Source organism: Nelumbo lutea, chromosome 4 (genome assembly GCF_056320005.1).
Source record: "Nelumbo lutea isolate HS-2025 chromosome 4, American lotus-T2T, whole genome shotgun sequence".
Classification (NCBI taxonomy): domain Eukaryota; kingdom Viridiplantae; phylum Streptophyta; class Magnoliopsida; order Proteales; family Nelumbonaceae; genus Nelumbo; species Nelumbo lutea.
In genome coordinates this window covers 40,673,525-40,700,592 of record NC_142687.1, presented here as the reverse complement: position 1 = coordinate 40,700,592, position 27,068 = coordinate 40,673,525, and the positions used below count along the sequence as shown (strand labels likewise).

Here is a 27,068-nt window from a genome sequence, read left to right as displayed (position 1 = left end):
CACCAACATAGTCAAAGATTTCAAACCGGAATGCAACAGTGTTTCAGGAGACAAGCGACATCTGAGTCATGAAAGCATCTGATGGCTTGAAAACTTTTGTTGGCTGCATCTCTAGTTTGAGAGTTATTTCCAAATGAATGAATCCATCTAATTGCATTTATTTATGGGATTGTGAAAAGCTTGATTCCTTTACAAATTATTATAAGAACATAGAAAGGAAACTGCAGTTTCTGATCTTCAACCTTATTTGCAGTAAGCAAGCAATTACTGAAGGTTAATTCTGAAGAAAAAGAGGAAGACCCAGAAAGATCTGTGTCATAGAGAACAATTACAGTAAGAAAGCTTCTGATGAATAATTGAATATTCCTCAGAACCACACCCTTACCTTACAAAATAGAGAGAACCCACAAGGATTCCTAAGAAAACTCGAGAAAGAAAACAGAAAAAAAAAATAATAATAATAACAAAAAGGATAAACAAGAAAGAAAGCTCTGAATCCGGTTTCTCTGCTTCTCCACAGTTGACGAAGCTCCATGACATCAATTCTGATGAAGCTACAACAGTATCAGATCTCTTGAAATTGCAGGAGAGTTGGGTGGATTCTGCACAAGAGGAGGAAATTTCAGGGAAGCTGCAAAAGGATCTTTAAAATTCGTTGTTTCTACTTTGCATTCACTGATTTCTCCTTTATTGTTATTGACTTGGTCATCGAAAACCACCCAATTATCAGTAACTAGCGTCGTCTTCTGCAAATTCTCTGGTTCTTTCTGTAGTTCAACTTCAACATATTTAGTTTCTACCACAACCTTCGCCTTATCGGTCTCAGAAACATCGGATTTCTTTTGCAGTGGAACACCATTTATAATTCTCTCAAGATCTCGGATCCCTTCTTCTGGAATGTGCAGAACTTTGGGGCACTCTGATGCATTCAGAACACCGAATCTCTTGCAGAAATCAAAATAAGAAGAGAGCTGTTCACCCTGTATAGCTGCCTTCTGCAAAACGGTCAGTGCCTTTGCAGCCTCCTTCTTCCCTGCTGAAAATATTCCCATCAGAAGTTTCGCAATCCCATTGTAGATTCTGTCATAAATCTCAAAGATCTCGATGACAACGCAATCCATGGCTTCAAAGATGAGCTTAACATTCATCCCATCAGCATGAGGCCTAATCTGCAGAAGCAAATCAAGTAATGCCTGCAACTGTTGCAGTTCCAGTAGAAGCTTCATCATCGACTCATCTTTTTCCTTGCTTCCTCTTTTCTCTACAAAATCACGGCTTAAGATGACGGACCTTTGATCAAGATAGACAAAGTAGACACGGACGAATACATTGAAACCCCATGTCTTTACAGTGCTGGAATGGCCATCACTGAAATTCGAGAAATCAAACGGCAACCTCCCAATCTTCTGAACGGCCGGAATTTTGCAGCAGAAGACACCGTGCAATAGCATTAGGCCCTTCAGAGCCACGACCCAGCTCTGAGTCTTGTCCATTCTTGCCGACAAAGCACGCAGGAATGGCCGGAGGGAGGCCGGAGAAGTGCGAATCCAGGAAAAGACTCTCTGGGCATTCTTGTAATCCAAGGAGAATTCGTCATGGCTGGTAGCTTTGATGATGGCTTCTTCAAGCTCTGGATTTCGAGAAGCTTTCTTTCTTGCCAACTTGGCAAGATAAATGCTGTTATTGTCTTTCCACACAGCTGAGGCCTTCTTCCAGACCTTCATCCTTGTTGGGTCTCTCTCTCTCTTTTGCTTTCTCTTCTTCTTGATGTTAAGAAGAAGGGGAGCTTCTGTGGTCCCAATTATTTCTTCCCCTCCTTTTCTTGGTCTTATTTTCAGTGGAAGAAGGCGTTAAATTTTCCAGCAATTTCCAAATCCAAGGGCAAGCAATACTGCCCATCTTTGTTTTCTAATTTCCTGATCTCTTTTTCAGCGCAATTTGCATTTCTTTTGGAGCAATGGTTGGTTTTCGGAGGTTTGAAACCTTCAATGTCGTTATTCCGTTGGAAAGTAACAATCTAGGCATTCCCGTAAAACACGGGATCATCTGTTTACTAGAACTCTGCTACTCACATACACTACCCCTGAATTGGGAATATTTCCCCTTATATAATACTATGCAGAGAATGAGATGTTTTCCATGTGTGGCTGCGATTAATATGGACAGAGTTCTCGTGATCCAGACTCTTTATATAGATTACCATTATTTTCGGTTGATCCATACAATTTGGCATATAAATAAGAGCCCAAATTTCTTATTCACTTTTTTCTATCCACTCTCTACACGCTATGAATTGTAATTACACATCTCTCAATTCATAATAGAGAGGTGTGGCTCATCAATACACGTCAAGTTTATGTCTCCTTGTTTTAATAGTCCTCTCGTATTTGATACTCTCTCATTATATTTTGTTAGAAAGTAAGTGAGTCAGTCAACTATGACAGATATACAAGAAAAAATACGAACAGCTCAGCGTGGAAAAGACCTTCCCCAAACATCACTAAGTACAAGAAGTCACTAGGAACTTAGGAGAAGACCCCCGCCAGGTTGACCTACCCAATGTTTGACCGCTAGTTTCTGGATCAGTTGTTCCACCGTCCGGTCCAAACAGATGGTTTGTTGCAATTGAAAAAAAAAAAAACGAACAATTCAAACAAAAAACAGCCAAAAAAAACATTGTCTAGGTTGAATGGGTTTACGGTTAAACTGCACGGGTCAATGGGTCGTTGATTAAATGGTTTTGGCAAAAGATTAGGTCAGGGGTGAAACAAAACTGGTTGTCCAAACAGTCAGGCCATCCGGGTCAATGATTCAAAAACAATGGGCTAACCAATCGGCCTTTTTTAGGTAAATTTTTGAAACCTCCCCTGAAGTTTGGTAATTGCAATCATCTCCCTTGAACTTTCTGATATAATTGCAAGTTGACCCCCTCTATTAGAATCCTCAAGAGGTACAAAAATGTCCTAAATACACATGCAATTATAGGAAAAAACAATACGAGGGAGTTTAAAGTTGCAACTTGAGATACTTGAGTAAGCCTTCTTCTTGTTGAAGCTTGAATAAAGTTGAGAGTTGGAGAGTAGTGAGAGAGAGAGAGTATGAGAGTGTATAAGACTGTATGAGAGATTGAGAGAGTATGAGAAGAGAATTGTTAAATTGGTGTGGTGAGAATGGTGGAGGATAGGTTTATTTATAGGAATTGAAAATAATTCAATTACCCAAAATACCCTAAAAACTAGTCATTTTTTAGTTATTCGGAGAGGTATTTTGATCATTATAAAGTCATTTATCACTTTACCCAAAATGGCCCCCAAACTAGCTGTTATATACCTGTTAGAGGGGCATTGTTATCATTTTTTCTCCCCCAAAGCTAGAATACATAAATATCCCCTATATGTTTATAGCTGTTAGGGGGTATTTCTATAAAAATCCACAAAAAAATTGAAAACTAGTCGTTGCGGGGGGGGGGGGGGGGGGGCAAGCCCGTGGGCCATGCGCATTGGGTTGTGTCGCATGCTATGGCACACGTGGTTATGCCTTGCCCGACACGGCTTGTACGACCATGCCATGCTCGGCACAACCCGTGTTCTGTTGTGCTAGGCTACGACCGACATGACCTGATTTAGACCTCTACTTGCAACTATGTTAAAAAGTTAAGGGGAGATGATTACAATTATCGAATTTCAAGGGAAGTATTAGCAATTTACCTTTTTTATGAAGTAGTCAACATATCAACTCAAATTTTCTATAGTAGTCCTAGCATATTCTTTCTCATTAATTTTCTATAAATAACCCCTATTATTCTTACACTCCTAATCGATCTCTCTAGCTCATTAGTTCACTTGACTATTCAAATTAAAATTTGTTTAATTAACTTTCTCATTTCCTTGATTACCATGACCAATAAATTTTTTGTCAAATAATAATAAATCCACCACAAAGCCATACTCCAATTATTTATTTATTCATTTATTTTTGGCTTCGTGGGACTAGACAATAAAGTTAGCCCATTCTCATCCCCTTAACTCCCCAACCTTGGTGATAGAGGGATTTGATCTCAGGTCTATGCAACAATTATTGGATGTTTGTCAATAAATGTTAAATCCTGATTATTAATATATATATATTGATTTTATCAGAATTAATATATATTTAAATACATGCATATTTTAATTCTTTCATCTTTTCTTAGCATTTACCAATTGTATCCCCATAGTTCAAACTCCCCATGAACAATCATAGTATATGTTCCTTAGGCTCCATTTAGGAAGAGTGTGAATGCAAAAATGTTCAATGCAAATATAAATATGCCTTGCTCTCTTGCCAAATGATTTTTAGTTGTAATAGGTAGAAGCACAAATTCCGAGGTTAGAGTTCACCTCATTTACATTGGCAAAATTGAGTGCAAAGTTTGGATTCATTTTGCGATTGCTATCATTTTTTTATGCAAACTTTACTTTAATTGTGAATGCAAACATGTCTTAGAGTTTGTGATATCATTTTCAATACACAAATGCATTCCAACCAAATACCTACAAAGCTGAACCAGAATGCATATATGCATTGAATTGGTGTTTGCACTCTTCCTAAATGGAGCCTTGTGGGTATATGACTTGTTCGTGGTCATTTAAAACTTCCATCTAGTGCTATTGATGTATTTGTTGAGATTCATTGTCTACTTTTTCTCATTTAATAATTTATTGGAATTAACCCTTGGTTCTTATAAATGACTTTATTGTTTATGCTACGCTTTTAGTTTTTCCACTCATTCATCTTAAAATATACATTTCTACTACACATATTTTTTTGGGTAATGTTGTTTTTTGATTGCCCAACATTATTTTTTTATATAACATAGTTGACCTTAAAATTGTTTTATAAAATTTTCCTTTTAATGTAAGTGATATTCATCCATCACATAAAATTCTAGATGCACCCTCTCCATTTGATCCCATCTTTTCTAGTTATTCCACTCATCCATCTTAGCGTATACATTTCTATTGCACTCATTTTATGGGCATTTTGTTTCTTGACTACTCAACACTCTTCTCTAGACAACAAAGTTGGCCTTAAAATTATTTTATAGAATTTTCCTTTTAATCTAAGTGCTATTCACCTATCACAAAAAATTCTAGATGCACCACTCCATTTCTAATCCCATCCTTTCTAGTTTTTCTGCCCATCCATCTTAGGACACACATTTTTCTAGACATATTGTTTCTCAATTGTCTAACACTCTTCTCCATACAATATAATTGGCCTTAAAAATTCTTTTATAGAATTTTACTTTTAATCTAAGTGATATTCACTTATTACATAAAACTCCAGGTGTGTCCATCCATTTTGTCCATCCTAGGCAATACCCTAAGGCATATCTATATATATATATATATATATAATTGTTAGGTTATTAGCAAATTCGTTCTCAGAATATAACAAAGCCTTGGGTGAGAAACTACAACATGCAAAGCTGAAGATTCTCTGAAGATGCTTTCTGTGAGACAACAACAGATTAATTAAGAGAGACAAGTGTGTTTTCATGAGAAATGAGTGAAAACTCGTGTGTAAATTGGCTTGATTTGTACTCTTTTATAAGTTCTAAGAGTCATCATGAAGAGGGGTGTGTCCATCTAAAGAGGTTCATAGAACGCTAATGGTTAATGACCGCTAACATTTGAGTGATGTCTCATGATTACACCCGATCAAGTCATGACCGTTGGATTAATTTAAAGGGTTTGTTTGATTGCTGAGAAAGGATGGGATGTGAAAAGGAAAAATTATTTTCTTAGTTAGTCATACTGTGTTTGTTTGTTGAGAAGATTTTTGTAAGAAATCCATTTTCTAGTGTTTGTTTAGTGAGAAAATTCATATGAGAAAATCATTATAGAAAACTATTCAACTATAAATATACATGCAATTTATTTATATGATGACATGGCATGGGTATGACAACTTGCATTACCAAAAGTATGACATGTGTTAATAAACTTGGCACATGGCAAAAGTATGCCATGTGCCAACAAACTTTCCACGTGGCAAGTTTCTCAAGGTTCCTCTCTTGTCATGTTTAGCTTCCATCAAGCAAGTTTCTCAATGTTGCTTTCTCGTCATGTTTAGTTTCTATTCTTCATATTTATCACCAATATTTTTTAGAGAAGAATCTCTAATAAAATGTTTTGACCATCATAACCATTTGGAAGTGTTCAAAACTTAATTTATGGCCTTTTATTTTCAATTTATTATAAGGGCATCATTTTAATTGTAACTACACAAAACCACATCGAGAATCAAGGCATTCTTCATGCTAATTTTATTTCCAAAATCTATGTAACCTTAGGTCTAGGGCATAAAGAGGAAACAATTGTCTCATGTGCATAGCTTCAAAGAAGAATTTACCTCTCACAATCGTTTAACATACACTCTATATATAAGTATGCTCTGAATTACCCAAATAGTAGAGATATCATAGCGTAATAGCGGTAAATGGGTATAAATGAAAAATAAAATACAGGTATATAGGGGGTTCTAATGGATTTTAGTTCCTGGGTTTGGATTTATGACAACCTAGGCTTTTATAGGAATCTAAATGGGGTTTTAGTTCACGGGTTTGGATTTATGGCAACCTGGCTTCTCCAAGAATCTCTATCTACTATTACATTTGTTTTTGGGTTCTGAGGTGAGGACTCACAAAAATGTAGGCTCTTTTCACACGGATTTGAATTCAATTCAGGTTGTAGGCAAGGGTTTTGATGTGAACATTATATCGATTGGAAGCATGGTAACATTATTTTATTTTAGAAAACAAAAAAAATGAAAAAATAAAGACAAAAAAATAAATGAATGAGTATTAACAAAAGAGGGTGGCAGGAAAAGAAGAGATGTTATATAGCAACTTGCTAAGCCATAGGGGATTCATCTCTATAGAGCAACCATTATCTATTTTACAATATTGAAAGAGGGTAAATCAACAAATAGCAACCAAAACAGGTCGGTGGGTTAGAATAAGGAAAAGAAACATGGGGAAAAAAGACAAATAGTAACACCCAAGAAAAATGAAGTTCATTTTGGGCAAATTCTAACATGATTTGATGGGGTTCTCTTCTGACAAGGCCCGATATGTTTTCTTAGAGAAGTCCCAATTTTCTTTTCTCAGTGGGTCATGCTATTTTGGTGCAATCCTGCCCACACATTTTTGGGATCTTGTGTCCCACAACTTTCTTATCTCATGTCACTATATTCTACAAAACGAACACGAGAAAATGGAATTATTCAGGAATATTCCATTTTTTCGTTTATTTCTCAATAATCAAACCGACCCAAAACGTCAACAATTATGGTTTGACCTCCAAGACTCAAACACACTCTTATGTGCAATACAAATCAGAAGCAATTTTTGGAGTGTCTGTTTTCGAATTGCAAGTTGCTATTTGCAATTTTGCAAATGACATGTGATTTCACAAAATTTGCAATCTATCATTTGTGATTTCAAAAAACTGTAGTTTGTAGTTTGCGATTTCGCAAAATCGCAATCTATGATTTTATAGTGTCATCACAAATCATCTCATTGCATCAAGTGTCTGCACAAAATATAGTCATTTCATGTGAAGCGTGTGAAGTGCGAGCAAAGTGCTCCTCTAAAGCATCTCATTGCACTGCATACATTCGCACACGCGCATGCACACACGTTGCGTGATAGCAAGTCTCTATACTCCTCTTTATAATTCTAAATGGTGTAACTAAGATACTACTTAAAAACTCAAGTCAATTATAGTAATTTTCCAATTTGGCACAAGTCTTAAAAGAAGAGGAACAAGGTAAAACAAAGAGGTTTGGTAGGAGTTTTAAAACCATTTTCAAAGTGAATGTGTAGGTGTTCTCAAACATGTAATTAATCAATTAACTACCCATTGAATTTAATTTTTAATGATATTAAAATCAAACAATTCCCCACTTCGATTGATCAATTACATGAGTTTCTCTTAATCCATATTACTATTTCAGTCTTGTCAAAGTTATTGGTAGTAAGACTTTAAACTACTTACTCTCAAGGCAGACCAAAAATACCCATACACATAAAAATGTCATATCTATGAAAGAATTTTAAATTTGCACAATACTATTTTGACCATGTGCTACTTTCCTAGTTTCGTGAATGATCTCGAGAGCAAAACCTAGACTTTCATGAGAAGCGACACAATTTCTATGTTCATATAGGTAAAGTTCCACTATGTGTTCCATTACTTGACATATTTCAGAATTGGATTAAGAGTTTAATTCAACATTTTTATCATAATGGACAACATTACTTAATAATGTAATAGGAGGACTCTCAATTTTAGTGCTTACAATCACATCGTAATAACTTGTTATTATCCATTAAACCTAATATTGATATTTTCAGTTTAGATTGAGTTACCATTACTAGTGACTAAGTAAAGGGTTTTAATCCCATCTCTTTAGTTATCGTTCTTATCAATTTTCTAGGCAAGTCCTTAGAAGATCAACCAAGTTTTTACTTGATTTTATATATGTTTAGTGATTATTTCATCATGAATCAATTGACTAACATACTTTTGTCTTAAACTTATATGTGAACTTAACCATTGTAGGTATTATTATAGGCTTTCGATATGTTATAATGATAATTCTGTCCTAAATCAATTGCCTAAAATATTCATGTCTTAGATTTGTATTTCTGGAATTACCACTGTAGGTACTAGTGTAGACTTTTGATAGAGTTTCTTAACTATCACAATAGATAGAAATTGGAGGCATAGGATTAAACCTTAATTTTAAATTTAATAATAAATTCTTAATCCATTCATCTTCCTTCTTAGTAGCCGCTAAGGCTATGAATTTGGATTCTATGCTTGAGTGAGATATACAATTTATCTCTTGTATGTCCAAGAAATCACACCCCTACTAAGTATGAAAATCCATTTAGAAGTGGACTTGTTATATCTATTACTAATAGTTTAATTTGCACTAGTGTATCCTTCCAATACAACTAGATAATCATAGTAGAATAAGCCGAATTCCAAGATCTTTTTAATGTACTCTAAGACTTTCCCAATTGTCTTCCAATGCTTTACATTGGGATTACTTGTAAACATACAAAGTTTACTCATTGCATATGCGACATTAAATCTAATACAAAGCAAAACATACATCAGATTCCTATTGCACTAGTATACTCAAATTGTGCAACTACTCTACCTAATAACTTTATACGAGTCATATGGTGTACTATATTATTTAAATTCATAATGCTTAAAATTTTTAAATATTTTCTTAATATAATGTGTTGGTTTAATGCACAATCTCCATTATGTTCATTAACTTTGATTCCTAGGATGATATCTACTTCTTTTATTTATCTTTCATCTTGAAATATTTTCTTAATATAATGTGTTGGTTTAATGCACAATCTCCACTATGTTTATTAACTTTGATTCCTAGAATGATATCTACTTCTTTTATTTATCTTTCATCTTGAAAATAAAAGATAAGTAGTTTTTGGTTTCACTTATGCCAATTATGTTATTACCAACAATAAACATATCATTAAAATAAAGACATACAACTACATCGTAATTTTTAGTAAATTTTGAAAAATTTTGGCCCTATGAGAGCACAAGGCATGTTATTTAATATAAAAAAATTAAAGTACTATATATTTGCTACTAAACTTCAGGAAAAGATTATACATGACCATTATCATATATGACAAAATGCATAAAGAAGAGTTCTAATTGATATTGGCATCAAACATGGGCCTTTTTTTCCATTACCATTTTTTAGAAAAATGCTGCTAGCTCAGAACCACCTAATCATTTTTTACAGATCACTTCTTATTTGATTGACATTTTATTGCCATTAAATATGTTGCCAACTTTTTGCCTTAATATATGTAAGAGTTGTCTTTCCATAAACATTTTCCTATGTGGTGTTTGCCACCTATTGCTATGTTTGGTTCTATGGGTGTTTATTGGAAAAACACCTCCACATTAGTGCCACTTAAGCGTTGGAATTTATTTTGCATGAAATAAACACCAAAAAACAGAAACACTTGTATTTATGTGCATAGGGTGACAATGGGTCGATCTAACCCTACAAACATGATAGACCCAAATCGATTGGGTTGATAATGGTTCTAGGAACTGGACCCGACAGGTCAATTCTGGGTCTTGATATAGTGTCTCAAATAATACCAATTCGGAACCATTCCACCAAATCCCGAATTGATACAAACACGACCCAAGACATATCCAATCGGTTCGGTTCTAGGTTTAAAAAGTTACAAACCCTATCGGGTCCAGTTTGGTGTTGGGGGAAGCAAATTTTGGTTTCTCCTAATGCCCCAATATTTATTCAAATGAAATGCTTACTAAGAGAGGTAAAAGATTGCTTCATGGGGTGTAATTTAAAATGCCAAACCAAACTACGAAGTGTTACTTGAAACGCTTATGAAATGCCCAACCAAACAACAAAGACAATAAACGTTCAAAGTAACATTTTTCAATTAAATGTTTATGATTTAATTGAGAAACAAACTATCTATAAATGCCCATAAAACCAAACACATACCATATGTCTTGAAACAGAAATAAACATAAATAAAAAATTGCTTTTAGGATTTTGTGTAGGAGTTGCTTGTTCTTTGACTACCAAACACAACCATAAATGGCTACTATGTTGAGCATTAAAATGATACAATCTACTTGATTATTAAGTGAATGTTATAGGGTTTCAGCAAAATTATATAGAATTACAGACCGAAACAAACTCTAGAAACTTAATTGAATGCCGGAAAAAGGATAAAAGTAAAACTGGAAGAAGTCACATGTGAGATGTCATCCAAGCTTGAAATTAAATGCTCTTAACCATATATACAAGCAAATGAAGCTACAATATAATCTCAAATGTCTTGCAAGCCTGACACTGAATGTACAATGCAGTTAGATTGAATTTAGTCTCAATGCAGAACTTGGGTGTCAATTTGCATCCTCTCTCAAGATGTTCTTCATGAGCTTCCCCTAGACGGATGCGCAAAATTTCCAAATTAACCTAAAACCAATAAATTAAAGTTATAAGGTATATATCATTTCAAATATGCATAGTTTTTCTACGATTTACCATCATATTCCTTTGATTGATTGCTATATCATATATATAACTAACAATATTGATTGTTAATATGACTAACATAATTAAGTGACTCCAATATCATTGATTAGCATGGACTTGATATTCACCAAACCTAACTGCAAATTACAGTTTGGTGATTTAAACTAGGAGTATTCACAGTTCAGTTTGGTGTGGTTTAGAGTAAATCTCAGACCAAACTGATAAAATGTCTGAGAAATTCTACCAAACCGTTTTAATATGGTTTGGTGTAGTTTTTAATACGATTTGAGCCATTGCATAAATAATAAATGTTGTCTTTTAGTCACCATGAAATCATTGAATCATTGTATTTCATATGCAAATTTGATTAGAATGAGTGTTTTGAGAATTTATTTTATTATATTATATATTACAATATTAATATATTATATATGTTAATATATGTATATATATTTTAGTTTATGATTTGGTTTGGTTTCTAAATTGCAGGAAACCAAACCAAACCATTGTAAGTTTAGACCAAACCTAACTGCAAATTACAGTTTGGCGGTTTGAACCATATAATGAACACCCCTAGCCATTACCATGGTTCCAGCTATTAGGATTTTTTCTTTTTCTTTTTTTTTGGGGGAGGGGGGGGGGGTGAGACTGGATATGAAACTAAATTTTAGCATTTTTTCAAATATGAAAAACTAAAATAGAAAAAAGATTGTATGCAAAGGCAAGAGGACGGGAATCTCTAAAAGGGAAGAGGTAACTGCACCTCATCACCTCTGTTGAGTTGGAGATCACAAAGAGTGCAATAAATAATTTGGTGGTTCTCTTGCAACTCGCCTTTCTTACAGATGGGACACCAAATCTCCCTGTCAACCTATCACACACATAAAATGTTTTATAATTGTCATTTTACTAATAGGTAATTGAGTAGCAAAAAAGGCATGAAGTAACTATGAATGAGATATTTTTAATTTTATTCTTCTTAAATGCATTTAATAAATAGGAAAGCACAAGATAATCACAACTTTTTTTTTTTTTGATTATAACAAACTATAATAACTTTCTAAAGCCCAAATTATGCATATAATATATCAGAGCTCCAGATCTTGATGGACTAAACTTTGTTTACTAGCACCTAACTTGGACATCTCCAAAATTCATCCAAAGCCTATAGGGAAATTCATTCATGTGAATTTAGCATAATGAAAAAAAAAATGCAAGGTCCACATCAAATTGTCAATTTCTTCTTCTCACAAGATACACATGCTATTACACATGATCCGTTTGTACATCATACTATCACAAAATTGTAATTCTGACATTCTAACTTCATTTATTTTTAGGGGTACAACTTGGGTCAGCTTAACCTGAACCCAACTTGAAAAATTTGGATTGGGTCAGGTAGGGTTCAAGTTTGGGTTAGGGTTGAGGCCGAAGGCTATTGACCCGACCTGAACATGAAATTTCTTCATATTTATATGTATTAATAAAAGGCACTTCATTCAACTTTTCAAATAGAGCCACAACCTTCAACCCTAGTTCCCCCTTCCTTCTCCCCTTTCTCCGAGCTTTCTCAACCAACTCTGACCTTGGAGCAACTGCAGCCAGTTCAGTCCAGTCCAGTCCTCAATACCCAGCACAGTGGGGGAAACTCAGCCTGCCAGACAGTCATACGAACAGAAGGGGCCTCCCAGAACCTAGAACCAGTCAGTCTTGTTGAGTGGGCCGATTTATGTTTAGTTTGTTTTCTTTTAAATTAAGAAGTTGTTGGGCCTTGGGCCCATTAGTTTTTATTTTTAAAAGAATTGTAAGTACTTAGTTTGAGTTGCCGCCCTACTAAGGGCATCTTTGTAATACCTCATATTTAAGTTAATTATAAATAGAATGAGGGGCTGGTGGCTAGGGGAATGAATCACTATCCTAGTCGACCTTCTCCTTTCTTCCCTTTCCTCTATCTATTGCTGAAACCCCCAACTTTCTCCTCTTCCTTTCACAAGAAGCTTGGTTGAATCAGCACATAAGGCTTTCTACTAGTCCAACCCAGACCGCATCTCAAGCCTCAACCATCACTTTCAGAGGTCTAGATTGCCTTCCCCTGCCAGACACTCTTACACTAGGGGCTAATTCCTAATAGTTCCCTTAGATGTTGATTCCTAGAAAGCCTAGGTGTTTATTCCTAGGTTATTATATCTATTTTTTCCCTTATTTACAGGTTGTCTTGCAGTAAACAATGATGAGAGAAGTTCAATTTCATATTAGGGATTTTCAGCAAAAAACTACTAGTACAACAGGTGTATTAAGTCTTAGTATGATGCCGTAGTGCCATACTTATCCTAATTATGTATGTGATATGATAGATCCAATTAAAGTATCAATAACCATTGGATCTTTATTGACTCATTTAATTTTTCCAATTTTGACCATAGAGCATTCTTATTCTATAACCTGATTTAATGGTTTACCAACATATCTCTGATACATACAAAAAGGCAAAAAAAAATTAAGTTTCTACGTATTACTGAACTCCTTTTGCATAAATGTGCATTACTTCCAGATAAGGCCTTCAGATACAAGGTGAATTTATTTGTGCAAGCATAGGTGAGAAGTAACTAACAAAGATATTGCATGTTGATTGAATACCTGCTCTTTGTTCAATTGCATATGCTCAAAAACTGCATGTGCTAAGTAATCATCTTCTTCATCTTCATAAATTCTGTCATAACTTTCTGGGTCTGCAGAGGATAAACAGTTAACTAAATCTACAAAATTAATTTGACCAAACTTCCAAAGACAATGAATGTATGTTTTCACCATAGTGCTCAGAACCACCTAGGTGTGCTGCACAAGGAGGTGCGACAGCCCTAGCAATCTTGGACTGAAATTGCTAGTGAGTCACTCTCATAATATAGGATGGTAATGGATAGGGAAACTTGTAAAGCCATCTTAGGTGAACATTCATGCTCTATTAATACACTAAATACCATGTTTCTTTTTTTGGATGGACAACCCAGTATTTTATAAATAATAATAAAAGTAGACAAATTCATACAAAGCTGATATCTATCAGGAGGTGCGAGTTTCTGCCTCAAAGACAGTAAAATTACAAATGAGCCCAGAATAATTGATCCCTGTTCACCCCTTGCTTAGCTAGTTGGTCAGCCATCCTGTTTGCTGACCTCCTCTCCCGCTGAACTCCAACTGTGAGATTAGAGGTAAGCCATTTGAATCTTTTCAATTCTCCCCTAAAAGACCATGCTACTGTCTCTGGTTCTTTCAGCCACCCAGTTACCACTCTAGAGTCACCTTCAATGATCAACCTCCTAAAGTTAAATTCTTTAGCAATCTGTGCTCCCTGTAGAGCAGCTTGTACCTCTGCACTAACTGCATTCCCACACCAATTAGGCCGAGAATAAAGCCACAATCTGTTCCTCTTCATTCCTAAAGACACCCCAAATGCCAGAGGGTCCAGGATTGCCAATGCTTCTGCCATCAAAATAACTTTATGAAACCTTCTTCTGGTGGCTTCCAATAATCTACAACAGGTTTATCCTTAACCAAAGAAGAATTTGCAACAGATACCCAGTTTCTCTGTATGTCATCAAAGGAGTAAACTGAGAATAAATCTAAAGATTTGCCCAGCTTATAGCCCCACTAGCAGACATTTCCCAAACATTATCTACATCCCTTTCTTTATCACTAAAAATTCTGTTATTTCTTCCCTCCCAAACTGTCCATACTAGAGCAGCCCTAACACATCTCCATAGAATTCTACCTCTTCTCTTAGGCCACCTAAAAGTTGTAGGGTCAAAAAGCCCCCCGGTTTGTAGAGGCCTCACCCACCTACCCCCAAAAAGATGAAAATTTTTTTCTCAAAGATTTACAACAAATGGGCAAGAAAATAAAAGATGGTAACAGCTCTCTCCATTTTCTTTGCAAAGGAAACATCAGCTTGGAGAGATGCAGAGGTTAGGTCTTTTCTTTTGCAATGCATCTAGTGTGTTTAATTTCCCAAGGGAGGCTTCCCAACAGAATGCTCCGACTTTAGGGGGAATGGGTTTAGACCAAACTTCTTTCCAAAAAAACGGTTGAGGGTTAGGGACTGTGCACAAATGAGTGAAAAAGAGGCACAAGAAAAAAAGACCCAGAGGGTTGGGAGTCCAGATTCTAACATCAGGTTTAGAAGGGTCCAAGCAAACATTGTCTAGGGTCTTGATCAACGAAGCAGCTTGATCAATTTCAGAATCTCTTAGATCTCTTTTGAAACCCAAATTTCAGCTGAATCTAGAGGATTGGGAGAAAGAAACAAATTTAAGAATGGGTTCACTTTTAAAAAAGGGAGAGGGAAAACAAAGATGGATAGAGATCCTTAAGGGTGGAATTAACAATCCAGGTGTCTTCCCAAAAGAGAATCTTATCACTAGTACACTGTTAAGACCGCTGAAACAGAACAACAGAGGACAGTTAGTCAGTTTTACAAGAGAAGGCCATGTCAGCATAACAGCTCAGCTAACTAACCGTCCAGTTGCAGCAGTTTTAACAGAATGGAATTAAAGAATGTAAGAAAAAGGAGCTCTGTAAAGCAGTATAAATAGTTAGAAACAGGGGAAATAAAGAAATCAATCTTTCGGCATTCTCTCTCTCTCTCTCTCTTTCTCTCTCTCTTTTCTCCTCTCCCCTACCCCTTGAATTCAGGAGGTTGGCTCCATCAAAAAGCCGTGTGTTAGGCAGGCTCCTAACAAGTTGGTATCAGAGCCAGCATGACCAACACAAGGACAATGCCAATAGATGCTCAGGTAGACCAGATGGAGGTAGAGATCCATCGAATGTCATCAGACTTCAGAGAAATGAAGGAAGGTTTCACCACTCTCCTCAATCGGCTGGAGCAAATGCCAACGAACAACAGCAGAGAAAGCCAAGAGGAGCACAGCAATGAAAACAACTGTAGAACAGGGACGACGACAACGCGATCAGCAAGAATCAATTTCCCCATCTTCTCAGGCGGCGACCCGACTCCCTGGATTCTCAGAGCCGAACGATATTTCGATTACCATGAGACACCTGGGCAAGATAGGGTGGCTCTAGCTTCGACGCATCTTGAGGGGGAAGCTATCCTATGGTATCAGTGGTACTGACGGGGGCACCCTCATCAATCTTGGGCAGACTTCACCGATGCCTTGACCATCCATTTTGGGTCATCTAGGTTTGAAGATCACAATGAGAATCTTGCAAAACTGCGGCAGGTGGGATTGGTTAAAGATTATCAGATGGAGTTCAAAAAACTAGCTATGCGAGTCCAAGGGTGGATGGAAAAGGTTCTAGTTGGAAGCTTCATCGGCGGATTGAAGGAAGAACTACGACTGGAAGTAAAGGCGATGCAACCTACTTTGGTCATAAACGCGGCAGCACTAGCAAAGTTGTACGAAGACAAGTTCGCTCGAGCAAGAAGGGTACATCGGCCATGGGGTTTTGTAACCAAATCGGTAGCACTGGATAAGGAGGAAGGAATACTGGGTTTAGGCCCATATGTTCCCTTCAAACGACTGACTTGGGCCGAAATGCAAGCCCATAGAGACAAAGGACTCTGCTACAACAGTGAAGAGAAATTCAGGCTGGGTCATCGGTGCAAGAAACAACAAGCATTTCTCTTTCAAACGGAGACTGAGGAGGAAGATGGCTTCACCAGTTGTGGGGAATCTGACCCTGGGTGGGAAATACAGCCCAATGGGACACCTGAAATATCTCTACAAGCCCTTACGGGACTTGCATCCCCGCAAACAATGAGAGTAGCTGAGTTAATCCAAGGGTGCCACGTGTCAATCCTCATAGACAATGGCGGTTCCCTTAACTTCATAACTAAAGTTTTGGTGGATAAAATGTTACTCCCGATTCAACCAACAACAACTTTTATGATAAATGTGGCCAACGGTAATAGCCTATCTTGCAATAGTATATGCATGGGCTTACCACTAAAGGTTCAGGGTCACCAGTTTTCAGTGGACCTATACCCCCTTCATCTCAGTGGCAGTCAGTGGTTAAGTCAATTAGGCCCCGTCATCTGTGACTGGGCTTGTCTCACCATGGACTTCACATCGAGGAACTCTACAATCCATCTACAAGGGCAAACATGCAAAGGTCCAAGGCCCATCAGTCCTACAATACTAACAAAGCAAATGAGAGATCCGGATCAGCCCATATTCATGCACATAGACTCAAATTGGACCAGCCCATCCTTATCTAACAACAACTCAAATGGGCCTGGAGACTACCACAACTGCCTACAACATCTCCTCCAACAATATGGCAGCGTGCTCAAAGAACCCCAAGAGCTCCCACCACCCTGGGAGCATGACCATTGCGTTCCTTTCATGCTAGGAGCCGCCCCAACCAATGTAAGACCTTAACGATACCCTTATTTTCAAATATTTGAAATCGAGAAGCAAGTTCAAGATATGCTTGAGAAAGGAATAATACAGCCTAGCCATAAGCCCATAACCCATTCTCCTCGCCAGTATTATTAGTCAAAAAGAAGGATGGGACTTGGCGATTTTGTATTGATTATAGGGCCCTTAACAATATCACCATTAAGGACTGATTCCCAATACTGATCATTGATGAATTGCGTGATGAACTTAGTCGGGCCACCATATTCTCAAAATTAGAGTTATGAGTTAGGAAGCTCCTTGAGTAGGGGCAGTTTAGTCCTTGTACATTTAATTAGAAGCCTAATCACTATTAAGAGGTCGACTGATAGGGTTTAGCTATCAAGTTCGACAGTTCTTTCATCTTCTTCTTCTTCTCTTCTCTTTCTTCTTCTCCTTACTGGTTCGGAGAGTTAATGAACGAGAGTTATGAACGGGAGTTAATAGCAGTGGTCTTAGTAGTGCAGTGTTGGTGATCCTACTTGTTCGGTAGACGATTCATAATTCGGACCGACCATCAAAGTTTGAAATTCTTGTTAGAACAAGCAGTCCTATCACCGGAACAACAATGATGGATGTCCAAATTATTGGGGTACGACTACATAATTGAGTACAAAGTGCGGGCTGCTTACCGGGTGGCTGAAGCCTTCTCAGGACACCCACAATCATTTCAGCTACTCGTATCTTCCCCAACATCTCCACTCATGGATCAGCTTTGAAAGGAACCCCACTCCCATATGGAGTTATAGCAATTGAAGGCCCAAGTATTGACAAATCCATCACAGCATCCAGGGTATACCGTCAAGGATGATCTGCTCTTCTTCAAAGGACGCCTGGAAATCCCAGCAGATTCTGCACATCTTAGGAAGCTCCTTGAATTATTCCATGCTCACCCACAGGTAGTCACTCTGGCATCCTACGAACGCAAAAACACATCGCCACACAATTCCATTGGAAAGGCATGCATACCTCCATTCAAAACTTAATAGCCGAGTGTGCAGTATGTCAACAAAATAAGACAGCTACTACTACAACACCAGCAGGCCTCTTGCAACCACTCCCAATCCCAACCCAAGTTTGGGATGATATATCAATGGATTTCATCATGGGATTGCCCGTTTTTATTGGCAAAACGGTTATTCTTGTGGTGGTGGATAGGTTGATGAAATACAGTCATTTTCTAGCTCTATCACACCCATTTACAGCAGTCACAGTTGCTGAATTGTTCCTCCGGGAAATTGTGTGACTTCATGGGCTCCCCAACTCAATTGTGTCTGACAGGGACCCTATTTTTAGGAGCCATTTCTGGGCTGAACTTTTTCGTCTGCATGGGGTTAAGCTCTTCAAATCAATTACCTACCACCCCCAATTTGATGGACAGACAGACGCGGTTAACAAGAGTCTTGAAACATATCTGAGATGCTTCGCGGGAGATTGACCAAGACAAAGGGTGAAGTGGATACATTGGGCTGGGTGGTGGTACAACACCACTTTCCATAGCGCTGCTGGGATGACGCCCTTCAGAGATCTATATGGTCGGGACCCTCCCCCTCTACTTATGAAAAAGGGACCACTACAGTAGCAGCCTTAGAAGAACAATTGATACAACGAGATGAGGTGTTAAAGGAGCTGAGAAATCATCTCTTGCAAGCACAACAATGGATGAAGCGCACTTATGATAAACATCACAAGAATGTCCAATATGAAGTCGGTGATTGGGTGTTTCTCGAGACTCAAATTACATCTCTTCAGATAGATTTCAGTAGGAAGCTGACAGTGGAACAAACTCAGCCCGTGCTATTTTGGACCATTTAAAATCCTTTAGAGGATAGGGTTTGTGGCATACAAACTGGACCTCACCGCAACATCAAAGTTACACCCTGCATTTCATATCCCTTTACTGAAGAAAGGGCCAAAGCTAGGAGTCATTACAAGTGCTACTCTTCCCACATTTTCAGATGAAGGACAAGTGCAGACTGAGCCAGCCCGCATCATTGATTTTAGATGGGTGTGACGTGGCGGAAGAGTTATTCCAGAAGCACTAGTTGTTTGGTCTAAACTTCCAGAAGAGGATGCAATATGGAAATCTTACTGGGATTTGCAATCAAATTTCTCACATTAGACCATGAGGGCAAGGTCTTTCTGAAGGAAGGAAGGATTGTTAAGACCGGTGAAATAGAATAATAGAGGACAGATAGTCAGTTTTACATGAGGAGGCCATGTCAGCAAAACAACTCAGCTAACTGACTGTCCACTTGCAACGGTTTTAACAGAAAGGAATTAAAGAATGTAAAAAAAAGGAACTCTGTAAAACAGTATAAATAGTCAGAAACAGGGGAAATAAAGGCATCATCTTTTTGCATTCTCTCTCTCTTTCTCTATTCCCCTCTCCCCTACCCCTCGAATTCAGGAGGTTGGCTCCTTCGAAGAGCCCTGTGTTAGGCAGGTTCCTAACATACACACATCATACCTGATAAGGCTAAGGAATTGGGGAAGAATACCATGAATATCCTTCCATAGAGAGTTTAGAGTAGCCCGCCGAGACACTCCAGCATCCCAACCATTTTCTGCATAACCATGAATACTTCCCACCACCTTATGCCAAAGCCTTTCTCTCTCTAATGGCCATCTCCAAAGCCATTTGGCCAATAAGGTTTCATTTTTCTTCCCTATATTGCCTAACCCTAAACCCCCTTGCTCCTTACTTCTACAAACTAGATCCCATCTCACCAAATAATCTTTCTTTCACTAGGCTCCCATGAGAAGTCCCTCATGATCTTCTCTACTTTCATTACCTCCCTTTGTGGCATTTTGAATACTGAGAAAAAGAACACTAGAAGGTTAGCTAAAGCAGATTTAATCAGAGTGATACGACCCCTAGAGACGCATAATTCCTCTTCCAAGCTGACAATTTCTTAGTGCATCTTTTAAGAATTGGACTCCAAAAGCTTCCTTCCCAAGGGTTGGCTCCTAAGGGCATACCTAGATACTTCAAAGGCCACCCAGTGATAGGACAACCTAAGGCTTCTGCTACCCCAGTCATCTCCTCCTGTACCAAGTTCAGTCCCACTATGCAACTCTTTTCAAAGTTAATCTTCAACTTAGAGACAAATCCAAACAGTTTGATCACCTGCTTCAAATTACTTGCCCTTTGAGGATCAACACTTTCACAAAATATAATTGTATCATTAGAAAATTGCAAGTGTGTGACAATTGTGCTCTCTCTCCCAACCCTCCAACCTTTAACCAATCCTAAGTAATCAGCTCTTACAATAAGACTACTGAACACCTCAGCTACCAAGGTAAATAGGAAAGGAGAAAGGGGACCCCCTTGCCTCAGACCTCTTGTTACTAGGAAAAAGTCTCTAACCACTCCATTAACAAGGACTGAATAGTGACAAGTCTTCAAGCAACCCTCGATCCAACCACACCATCTCTCCCCAAACCCAAAATTTTTCAAAGTGTCCAAGAGGAAAGACCAGTCAACCATATCATAAGCTTTCTCCAAGTCCAATTTGCACACAAAACCTTTCTTTTCCCTTTTCTTAAAATCCTCTACGCATTCATTAGCTATCAAAACTTGGTCTGTGATCTCTCTACCTTGAATGAACACGCCTTGGGAGGGGCTTATTAAACCAGGAAGGACTTGCTTTAATCTTAAAGACAACACTTTGGCCAAGATTTTATAGATGCTTGTTACCAGGTTGATTGGTCTGAAATCTCTCGGCTGATTGGCTCCTCCCTTCTTAGGAATCAAGGCTAAGAAAGTTGAATTTATTCCCAGACTAATAAAGTGTTCCCTAGCGAACTCCTCAAAGATAGCCAAAAGGTCCACTTTAATTATCTCCCAATATTCCTGATAAAAGGCCATAGTGAAACCATCCGGTCCTGGAGCTTTAGATCTGTTCATTGAAAATACAGTTCCCCTTATCTCCTCCACGTCAAAATCCCTTTCCAACACTACACTAAATACCATGTTTCTCTCTCTAACCTTTCACATCTCTTTGTTTTGAAGGTAAATAAAAATGAAAAAATTATTAAGAGAAAAAGAACAAAGAAAGGTGATACGAAATCATCCAAGAGAGAATACATCCCAATTACAACAACCCTCCCTAAACCAACTCCCATAGATTTCCCCTTCATTATCACAAAACATGGCCCTCCATCCAAATTACCCCTACAAAAAACCCACCACAGAAATTAAAACAAAACTCACAAATCACACATCAAATAGACACCCAAAAGAACAAATACATTTTTTTTGATAATTCCCAAAAGAACAAATGCATTAGAAAATCCCAAAAAGGTATCCATCCACACCCAAGCCCAAACTGTCATTCTTGCATTATGTCAAGTCTATAGATCCTTGAATTGTGTTTTCCTTTCTTCTTCTATGTGGCCTTCTAGATTTTTTTTTTCACGACCTTGTTGGGACCTAGTATAAAGACAGCAAAAGCTTAGAGCTTGTTAGTTTCACTCATAGTTGTCAACGCCTAGGTGACTAGGCTCTTTTCAAAGAGCGCCTCGCCCAAACACCATATGTTTTGTGCACTAGGCTCTTGCCAAGAGACTTAAGCGGGTGCCTACATACAAGGCGGGCACCTACATGCATCTAATTTTTTTTTAAATTTATTTATTTGATATTTCATTGGTTGTTGTATTCTTTTAAAATAAACCTGTTGCATTGTATCATTTTAGTATTAAGAGAACTATACATTGTATCATTTTAGTATCTCTATTTTCTTTTCTAAACCCTTGTATCACAAGGGTTTTGGTTCGATTGGAGAGGGAGGAGAACCAAATAGGCGAACACTGCAAGCGGCGCCTACATACAAGGCGGGCACCTACATGCATCTAAATTTTTTTTTTTTTTTAATTTATTTATTTGATATTTCATTGGTTGTTGTATTCTTTTAAAATAAACCTGTTGCATTGTATCATTTTAGTATTAAGAGAACTATACATTGTATCATTTTAGTATTAAGAGAACTATACATTGTATCATTTTAGTATCTCTATTTTCTTTTCTAAACCCTTGTATCACAAGGGTTTTGGTTCGATTGGAGAGGGAGGAGAACCAAACAGACGAACACTGCAAGCTCGAGCAGCCCAGCTCCATCGCACCTTAGTTCATAACTTGAGTTCCTATACTCTCAGTCCTCCCTTTCTCCACTTCTTTTTCTTCTTCTTCTTCTTCTTCTTCTTCTTCCACCCCATGAACCCAACTGCTCTCAGTCAGTCACTCTCACTCTCTCAGTCGTCAGTCCGCCCCTTCTCACTAGAGCTAACCTAGAGAGAAGGGGCATTCAGATTTTAGACCTGTCTTGCAGTCTGTGTGGGAGTAGTGCTGAATCCACTGACAATTTGTGTATCCACTGCCCGTTTTATGCTCAGCTGTGGAGCCATTTCCTCAGCTCTATGAGCTTCAATTGGGTTATGCCGAGGTCGGTTAAGGAGCTGTTGTGTTGCTGGAAGCTTATGGGTCTGAGCAAGAAAAAGAAGACTGTTTGGAAGATGATTCCAATTGCTGTGTTGTGGTCCATCTGGTCTGAGAGGAATAGAAGGATTTTCTGTAGCAAGACTTTAAGTCCGGAAGAGCTAATTCAGAAAACAGTGGGCAAACTGATGTCTTGGCTGTCTGTGTCTGAGGATTTCAGAAATTGTAATGTGCCTGCTGTTTTTCTTTCTAGTTCCTGGTGGAATGTGTAATTGCTGATTTGATCAGTCAGCCTTTTCTGAGACTGATCTCAGCCTCTGTGTGTAATTTCATCTCAATAAATATTACTTTGCCTTTTCCAAAAAAAAAAAAAAAAAAACAGGGGCTCCGCCCTACCAATCAGTATTTCAGTCATGATTCACACTTGAATCATCTCAGTTTTTAACAGCCTAAGCTGCCGAACCTACTCTTCTCTTCTTCAATTCTTCTCTAATCTCTTCTTTAATTCTTCTTCTCATTCATTTTTTTTATATCATTAATATATATGATTATATGGCTGATTTTTTTTTTTTTTTTATATGGATGAACTACATGGCTGAAACTTGATTCAGTGATTGTATGGCTGAATTGGATTCTCTTCTTTAAATGTTTTTTTTTTTTTTTTTTTTATGGCTGAATTAAATGTCTGAAACTTGATTCATTGATTCATTGATTCATTGATTAATTGATTATATATATGATATATATCTAGTTGGTTTAGACTCCTTTTTATTGATAATATTTTATATTTTTAGCTTTTTATATGAAATTTATACTCATTTTGATGATTTATAGTGTTAATAGTTAGTCTACATGATTGCTAGTTAGCACACAAAACCAATAAAATGACTTAGAAAAGCATATGTAAAGTAAAAACTCAATAAAACAAACATTTTAAAAATCAAACAGGGCCTACACCCCATTTTTATGCTTTGTTTCACTCTCAGTTACCATTCTACCCTTATTCTTCTTCTTTTCCTCTTCATTTCATGCTTTAATTCCTTTGTTTTCTTGGTTCAAAACAGGGGCTACACCTCATTCGTTCCTCTTCTTTTTTCTCTGTCTTTTCCCCAAATATTTTGAATTGTTTATTGGACTGAAACAGGGGCTTTGACTCCATTTATTCTTTAATTTTAGTATTTTTCTCCTACTTTTGTTGGTCTAAAATAGGGGTTCCAGCTTCCTGTTCTTCTTGGTCTAAAATAGAGGCTATGGCCCTCCTCTTTCTTCTTATTAAGGGTGCTGCTGATGGTCTTCTATGCACATGACCTAACCATCTTACTATACTTTTTCTCATTTTATCATCTATTGGAGCTACTCCTAGAATGATTTCATTTCTTATCCTATCCTTTCTAATTTTTCCACTCATCCATCTCAGCAACGGCAATACACATTTGTGAATCACTTGGTTTTTGGACATGCTTTTTCTTGACTGCCCGACATTCTGCTCCATACAGCACAACTGGCCAGTCTGGCCTTACAATTGTTTTATAGAATTCTCCCTTTAATCTAAGTGGTACTAACCTATCACATAAAACTCTTGATGCACCCTTTCGTTTTGCCCATCCTGCTCTAGTTCTATGTGCGACATCCTCCTCAATCTCTCCCTTGTTATGAATTATCGATCCAAGGTATCAGAAAAGGTCACATTGAGTTATCTCTTGGTCTCCAGTCCCAACTGTACTCTGATTTACACTCCTATCCTAAGGTCACATTGTAGGGAAAGGCATGATACAACTAAAATTCAGTTTATGTGTTAATGACTTTTAGATATATGAGATAAAGCAATATGTTCCAAACCAAATTGCATATAATTACATTACTTTATCTTCCTTTGGACTGGCTAGCAGGTTATCCATGGCTCTTGGGTGATGATATTATAGGATGCAGATTTAAGCATCTATAACCGGTTGGAGTCTGCCAGACTCAAGTTTATACTCCAAAATAATGACAAGTACTCATGCCAAAGGTTCATAATTCTGTGTCAAAATACATCCACAAAAGAAGGCAGTTAAGTTACCTAGGGTGAAATTTATGTAAAAATGCAATTTGGCTATCATATGGTCATGTAATAGTACACAGTCACATATCTCCAAAAAGCAAAACATATGAGGAAAATAACATAAAAGTTGCTGTTCATCATTACTAATATCAAGTTGAAAAAGGAAATTTCCAGAATTTGTAGATAGAAGAAATAAGTCAATATTATAAAATTAGTTATCCCTTGATCAAATATCTTTTTCCAATTTTGATATCATAATGAAGACCAAGTAGACATATCCTAGTCAAAAAAGGAAGAAAACACTACAATTACCTCTTTTACTTGATTCCATTCTGGCATCTTCATAAAATATCCTTTGCAGTTCTAGCATTATCTCTTCACATTCACCTTCAGTTGATTGACAAACCATGGGATCATATTCCCATAAAGTATCATTGTCTTCAAAGTTGGAAGGTGTGATCTCTGATCTGCCATCGTTCATGGGAGAGTCCTTGAACCTTTTAAGTTCATCAGAAACTATGTCCCGGAAAGCAGATTCCATAATCTCCTTTGTCCAAGATACAGAAATAGATGAATCAATAAATAATTATATAAATAAATAACTATTAGGATATGACCAAATGGACAAGAGATTATAGGCATTCAAAAGGAAAATGATTCCAAATAATACAAAGAAGGAAAAGTTGTGCAAAAATAAAAGTTTGAAGAAAAAAGACCTCAAATCCACAGAAACGAATGCCAAGATATAAAAAAAGTTGAAAAAAAAGAACATAGGGAAAATGCAAACAGCATTAACATGAATTGCAAAGACCAAATAATCCAAACAAATGTTGCTTGCTTAGAAATTATTCAACTAAGAATAAGTAGCTGGCTTAACTAAAAAACAAAGAAGTCAATGACTGTTAGTAAAATAACACAAAAACATGAACCCGGTCCCGCCATGCTGCTCAATGAAAAGCCTTTTAGTTAAGAAACAAAGAATCGATATGAACCCGGTCATCAGCAAATTCTGATGACTTAAGGCATAACAACTTTTCCAAAATAGATTTCTTAAAAGATAAGCTGAAACAAAAAGTTAGACAAGTACCTTCTGATTCAGGGATGGGTCTACAGTTGATCTCATTTTCCAAAGCAGGCGAATTCTATCCTTCTCGATCCTTTTGATACAATTCTCTAGAAGCTGCATTGAATGAGTATAGCGATGCAAATGAGTGTGTTGTCTGAAGGAACGAAAACCAAGCAGATATGAAGAAAAAAAATAAAAAAGACTATAGACGTCGAATCCAAACAATAACCAGAGAAAAAATCAACGCAAAAAGAAAAAAAAAAAAGCAATTGCTTACCCACCAAATAAAAAATAAACCCCGAAAGAAATAAAGAGAATGGATAGAGAAAAGTGATAGATACCTTTGTTTTCCAATTGGGACGATGGGATTTCAAAGATAGTCTTCTGGGTCGACGCTCCTCCATTGGTTTCCGTTATCAAGCTCTGAAATTACTCGTTTTCTGATTGTTGAATCCGGTTTGAGGTTTTCTATAATAAACCAACAAATACAAAAAACAGACTAATGGGTACTCCTAGTTTGTCTTCCCGTGTGATGATGGTTCGAGTTCCAAGTTCCAACATGAACTGTTACTTTGTAAGAATTGTGTCGTTCTGGTTTCCCGCCAACGAAATAGCGAAGGCAGTTCCATCTTTCTCTTCCCGGCTTGCCTTTATACGGTGAACTAATGATGGGTGATGAAGAAGACATTATTAATATTTAAGGGAATTTTCATCCTCGATTGATATTTGATTGAGGGTTTTCTCGTCGAGATTTGATTTGATTTTGAGGTTTAATAAAATACTTAAAAAGAGTTGAAATCGCAAGCAGCAAGGAACTCGTTTGTCTATTCACTATACAAACCTACAAATGCCAAGGCTACAGACTCATTTTCTTGTACTACTTATAATGCATCTTAATCCACTAATCTGGATCATTTCATGCGTGGGACCCACCAAGAGTAAAACAATGTTCTGAACTAGTGGTGCGTAAAATGCACTTTA

At 37.2% G+C, this 27,068-nt stretch overlaps 2 protein-coding genes across 3 annotated transcripts; both read right to left on the bottom strand.

Moving 5' to 3' along the window:
- Positions 1–227: 227 nt before the first annotated feature.
- Positions 228–2,342, bottom strand: LOC148855376 (putative clathrin assembly protein At1g25240). Its single transcript, XM_088981844.1, has one exon. The coding sequence runs from the start codon at positions 1,722–1,724 to the stop codon at positions 555–557; it is 1,170 nt and encodes a 389-aa protein (XP_088837970.1). The 5' UTR covers positions 1,725–2,342; the 3' UTR covers positions 228–554.
- An 8,353-nt stretch (positions 2,343–10,695) lies between these two features.
- On the bottom strand, positions 10,696–26,953 carry LOC148855375 (RPA-interacting protein A). 2 transcript variants are annotated; one of them, XM_088982176.1, is made up of 6 exons: positions 26,429–26,953; positions 26,109–26,201; positions 25,334–25,565; positions 13,765–13,856; positions 11,891–11,998; positions 10,696–11,067 (listed from the first exon to the last, which is right to left on the bottom strand). In XM_088982176.1, exons 1-6 carry the CDS (start codon positions 26,489–26,491, stop codon positions 10,906–10,908), a joined length of 750 nt encoding a protein of 249 aa, XP_088838302.1. In that variant the 5' UTR covers positions 26,492–26,953; the 3' UTR covers positions 10,696–10,905. The 2 variants fall into 2 exon arrangements, with proteins under 2 accessions (XP_088838302.1, XP_088838301.1); XM_088982175.1 differs by having other exon boundaries at positions 25,334–25,568; positions 26,429–26,889.
- Positions 26,954–27,068: the final 115 nt, after the last annotated feature.